Source organism: Diaphorina citri, unplaced genomic scaffold (genome assembly GCF_000475195.1).
Source record: "Diaphorina citri unplaced genomic scaffold, Diaci psyllid genome assembly version 1.1 scaffold1461, whole genome shotgun sequence".
Classification (NCBI taxonomy): domain Eukaryota; kingdom Metazoa; phylum Arthropoda; class Insecta; order Hemiptera; family Psyllidae; genus Diaphorina; species Diaphorina citri.
The window spans coordinates 37026-42471 of record NW_007378887.1 but is presented as its reverse complement, the minus strand read 5'-3'; the positions used below and the strand labels follow the sequence as shown (position 1 = coordinate 42471).

The 5446-nt window shown below is 39.1% G+C and overlaps 2 protein-coding genes across 2 annotated transcripts in view; both read right to left on the bottom strand.

The window, feature by feature from the left end:
• LOC103516006 (homeobox protein slou-like) overlaps positions 1–2782 on the bottom strand; it is a 26143-nt gene extending 23361 nt beyond the window's left edge. The window contains exon 1 of the mRNA XM_008480957.3: positions 2777–2782. Within this exon, the coding sequence (XP_008479179.2) occupies positions 2777–2782 (6 nt within the window). The remainder of the gene's footprint in view (positions 1–2776) is intronic.
• A 4-nt stretch (positions 2783–2786) lies between these two features.
• LOC113470240 overlaps positions 2787–5446 on the bottom strand; it is a 22502-nt gene continuing 19842 nt past the window's right edge. Inside the window, exons 15-16 of the mRNA XM_026828520.1 lie at positions 4401–5049; positions 2787–3726 (exon numbers count right to left, since the gene is read on the bottom strand). Of these exons, the coding sequence (XP_026684321.1) occupies positions 2926–3726; positions 4401–5049 (1450 nt within the window). The 3' untranslated portion in view covers positions 2787–2925. The remainder of the gene's footprint in view (positions 3727–4400; positions 5050–5446) is intronic.

Sequence of the window (5446 nt, the reverse complement as noted above, 5' to 3'; positions counted from 1 at the left end):
CAATCAAACATCATAAAAAAAAAAAAAAAAAATCTCAAGCTTAGAGTGTTTTCGGGTTACGACTTTGCCTTCGTCCTAGCAAACAAATAAATCTCGTAAAAAAGCGCTGTTAAAACTGCCTCGTAACAAAATACTGGTGGGAATACTGTTCCTTTTTCACAGACGACATTAAAAAAAAAAACATGGAATGTATAACATATGTATTTCGACTAGAAAATTATTGGGGGGTAAACGTTAAAAAAATATAAAGTTCCAAAAGAATATTATAAAACTCGAGATAAAAATAAGCAAAAAGCGATTCGCCGCTTGTCGATAGATACCCATAGCTGCCATCTCCAGAATTTAAAGTCTGGAGTGAATTATATCTTAGATTTAGATAGCTGAACTCCATACAAAAAGGCCCACTCCGAGGCTTAGGTGTAGGGGCAAATTGCCCTAAAGGATGGGTTAAGCTCTACGAATCTATATAAAGATAATTATGTTATGTACTTATCTTAAATAGAGAGATCATAATTATCATAAATAGATAACTACTTCCCCACGTAATAATTCTTTAGTCCTCACAAGACCAAAATAAATAAATACCAGTGTTCTATTGCCAAAAACTGGACCCCGCCCAGCGGGATATACGCCAGTAAAGCAAGCGCTTTACCACTAAAAACACTACGCTAAATTTTATGACTCGACCTGACTTAACCAGCCTAGCTGGCAGTTTTTCAAAGGGTTCTCTCTGCTTTAAAGAACAAGCACAAGTCCTCACGATGGTTGACTGCGGTTCAGGACGAGCCATTTAAACATGGTTAGAGACCATCACTACCACTAAAAACACTACGCTAAATTTTATGACTCGACCTGACTTAACCAGCCTAGCTGGCAGTTTTTCAAAGGGTTCTCTCTGCTTTTAAGGACAAGCACAAGTCCTCACGATGGTTGACTGCGGTTCAGGACGAGCCATTTACCCATGGTTAGAGACCATCATCTTATTCAGGCGGTGTTCTTTCTGAGGCGATTAGGATAATCCTAAGTACATAGATATCTAGATAAAACTCGTAATTGAACAGTTTTAACAGCGCTTTATTCTGCCGATTCGCGTGGAACAAAATTCAATAACAAAGTCTAATATTAATAATAGGTAATATTGAAATGGTAATCCGGGGTGGATTTTATCCTGATTGCCATAATTTCATTGTGCTTTAATTCCACGCTATAAACTAAACCGCCAGCCTAGCCTAGTTAGCTTAGTTGGTAGTGCGCCTGCCTTGTAAGCGCTAGGCCGCGGGTTCGATTCCCGCCCGGGGCGGATTTTATCTTGATGGGATAATGTTCGTTCTCGGAACGGCTGTCTTTTTTCTATTCTCTCTTCCTTCTCACTTCGATTTCGGGACGATAAGACCATAGCAGTTACAGTTCCCTCTATCAAACATCATAAAAAAATAAATATAAAAAAAATCTCAAGATTAGAGTGTTTTCGGATTACGACTTTGCCTTCGTCCTAGCAAACAAAAAAATCTCGTAAAAAAGCGCTGTTAAAACTGCCTCGTAACAAAATACTGGTGGGAATACTGTTCCTTTTTCACAGACGACATAAAAAAAAAAAAACATGGAATGTATAACATTATGTATTTCGACTAGAAAATTATTGGGGGGTAAACGTTAAAAAAATATAAAGTTCCAAAAGAATATTATAAAACTCGAAAACTCGTGATAAGAATAAGCAAAAAGCGATTCGCCGCTTGTCGATAGATACCTATAGCTGCCATCTCCAGAATTTAAAGTCTGGAGTTAATATTATATCTTAGATAGCTGAACTCCATACAAAAAGGCCCACTCCGAGGCTTAGGTGTAGGGGCAAATTGCCCTAAAAGATGGGTTAGGCTCTACGAATCTAGATAAAGATAATTATGTTATGTACTCATCTTAAATAGAGAGATCATAATTATCATAAATAGATAACTACTTTCCCACGTAATAATTCTTTAGGCCTCACAAGACCAAAATAAATAAATACCAGTGTTCTATTGCCAAAACTGGACCCCGCCCCGCGGGATATACGCCAGTAAAGCAAGCGCTTTACCACTAAAAACACTACGCTAAATTTTATGACTCGACCTTTCAGTCCTATGCGAGCAGTATAAATAAGCACTATTATTATTATTATTATTATTATTATTATTATTATTATTATTATTATTATTATTATTATTATTATTATTATTATTATTATTATTATTATTATTATTATTATTATTATTATTATTATTATTATTATTATTATTATTATTATTATTATTATTATTATTATTATTATTATTATTATTATTATTATTATTATTATTATTATTATTATTATTATTATTATTATTATTATTATTATTATTATTATTATTATTATTATTATTATTATTATTATTATTATTATTATTATTATTATTATTATTATTATTATTATTATTATTATTATTATTAATTTTCTGCCATTACCATTCGGCAAAAGCTAAAATCGCTAAAACAACAACAACTTGACCTGGACTTGAACCACCAATCACTGAATAGTCGTCCACTCTAACCATTTGACGCTTTACAACGCAATGAGCTTACTCTTACAGCCATACTTCCGCCACTTTTCTTCCAGTTTCTCCCGATTCTGCCTGGTAATATTCATCGACTCGAACCACCAAAATCCAGATTCAAAGACCACCGTACAAACCACTATACCACTGAGGTTGGTGCTGATCACCTAACCTTTCGCTTTACAACGCTATCAGCTTACTCTTACAGCCATACTTCCACCACTTCTCTTCCAGTTTCTCCCGATTCTCCTGCCTGGTAATATTCATCGACTCGAACCACCAAAATCCAGATTCAAAGTCCACCGTACAAACCACTATACCACTGAGGTTGGTGCTGATCACCTAACCTTTCGCTTTACAACGCTATCAGCTTACTCTTACAGCCATACTTTCGCCACTTCTCTTCCAACTTCTCCCGATTCTCCTGCCCACTCACCCCTGCCCCACTCGGCGTGGTAGGGACCCTCTGCACATTCATCGACAGCCGTCTCCGGGGATCCAAACTGTTCAAATTCTGCACTCCCTTGGTGACAAACTTCGACAGCGCGTTTGTAGGACTGACAATGGCCGTTTTTATGTTTTGCCTCAGCGAGGTGTTATCGCTTTGGGACGTCTTTATTGTGTTGGTTAGGAGAAGGTCTTTTTCAGAGCTGGATTTGACGATCTTGCACGCCGTTTCTGGAGATGTCCTCAGGGTTGAAAGGTTTTCGTTGCTTTTGTTTTGGGATTTGGGGGAGAAAGTGCCGCCCCCCTGGGAAAAAGTTTCGCCGCCCTGGGAGAAATTACCGCCAGGAGGAAAGTAAGTTTCACTGATAAGGTCGAGTGTCAGCGGCTTTCGGACGTCGGCCGCCAGAGGATCTTGGAGGTCACAGCTGTTCAGTTTGAGAATGACGGAAGATTTGGCGGAACCGCTGCCGCCAATACTATTATTACTGTCGGCACCACCACTAACACTACTGTTAGCAACACCACTAATACTGTCGGCAACACCACCAATACTACTACTGTTGTCGGCACTAACACCACCATTATTGCTGTCGATTTGGGACGACTGGAAATTCCTCTGTGGGGCGGAGTTGTGACTACCCTGTTGGTAGATGTCTTTAGCCCCACTATCATCAGACGGATTTGGAGAAGATTTGGTGTTTTGGGAGTCCTTGAATGTAGGGCTTTCACCACATTTTTCGGTACTCTCTTTAGAAGCTTTGGTGTTGGCATTCTCTGAACTGCCATGTTCGTGCGAATAATCTTTAGAAGATTTGGTGCTACCATCATATTCCTGTGAATTACCTTTAGAAGATTTGGTGCTATCAACATAGTCTTGTGAATTATCTCTATAAAATTGCTCCGAATTACCTTCACAAGATCTGTTTCTACCATCATATTCCTCAAAGTCTTTTGAAGACTTCCCACTCCTTCCCTTCTCTTCCTCACTAATACGACAATCAGTGCTGTTTCGACTAGCGGACATGTAGTTGTTGAATTTGCTGCTAGGGGAGCCACATAACCGTACGTCGTTGTCTATTGAGGATACTTCATCTACCTTATTAGCTGCGATACTATCTGCGTTATTACTCTCTGTCTTATTGCAATCTACATTACTGCTGTCAGCATTATTTCCATCAGCTGTCTTTCCTAGCTGGAGATTCATATGACCTTCGCTTCACCAACACTACTACTGTTGTCGGCACTAACACCACCATTATTGCTGTCGATTTGGGACGACTGGAAATTCCTCTGTGGGGCGGAGTTAAGACTACCCTGTTGGTAGTTGTCTTTAGCCCCACTATCATCAGACGGATTTGGAGAAGATTTGGTGTTTTGGGAGTCTTTGAAAGACATATGCCTTTCACCATATTTTTCGGTATTGTCTTTAGAAGCTTTGGTGCTGGCATTCTCTGAACTGCCATGTTCGTGCGAATAATCTTTAGAAGAATTGGTGCTACCATCATATTCCTGTGAATTACCTTTAGAAGATTTGGTGCTACCAACATAGTCTCGTGAATTATCTCTATAAAATTCCTCCGAATTACCTTCACAAGATCTATTTCTACCATCATATTCCTCAAAGTCTTTTGAAGACTTCCCACTCCTTCCCTTCTCTTCCTCACTGATACGACAATCAGTGCTGTTCCGACTAGCGGACATGTAGTTATTGAATTCGCTGCTAGGGGCGCCACCTAACCGTACGTCGTTGTCTATTGAGGATACTTCATCTACCTTATTAGCTGCGATACTATCTGCGTTAGTACTATCTGTCTTACTGCTGTCAGCTGCATTACTATCTGTCTTACTGCAATCTACATTACTGCTGTCAGCATTATTTCCATCAGCTGTCTTTCCTAGATGGAGATTCATATGACCTTCGCTATTTTTAACAGCACTACTGTCAGATAGGACCTTGCCATTTTCGCAGCTGTCAGCTTCGCCATTTTTAACAGTACTACTGTTACCTTGAATATTAAGTAGTAGCCTACTGCTGGAGTAAAGGGACTTTTCAGTCCTATGCGAGCAGTATAAATAAGCACTATTATTATTATTATTATTAATTTTCTGCCATCACCATTCGGCAAAAGCTAAAATCGCTAAAACAACAACAACAACAACAACAACAACTTGACCTGGACTTCAACCACCAACCACTGAATAGTCCATTGGACGCTTTACAACGCTATCAGCTTACTCTTACAGCCATACTTCCGCCACTTCTCTTCCAGTTTCTCCCGATTCTCCTGCCTGGTAATATTCATCGACTCGAACCACCAAAATCCAGATTCAAAGTCCACCGTACAAACCACTATACCACTGAGGTTGGTGCTAATCACCTAACCTTTCGCTTTACAACGCTATCAGCTTACTCTTACAGCCGTACTTCC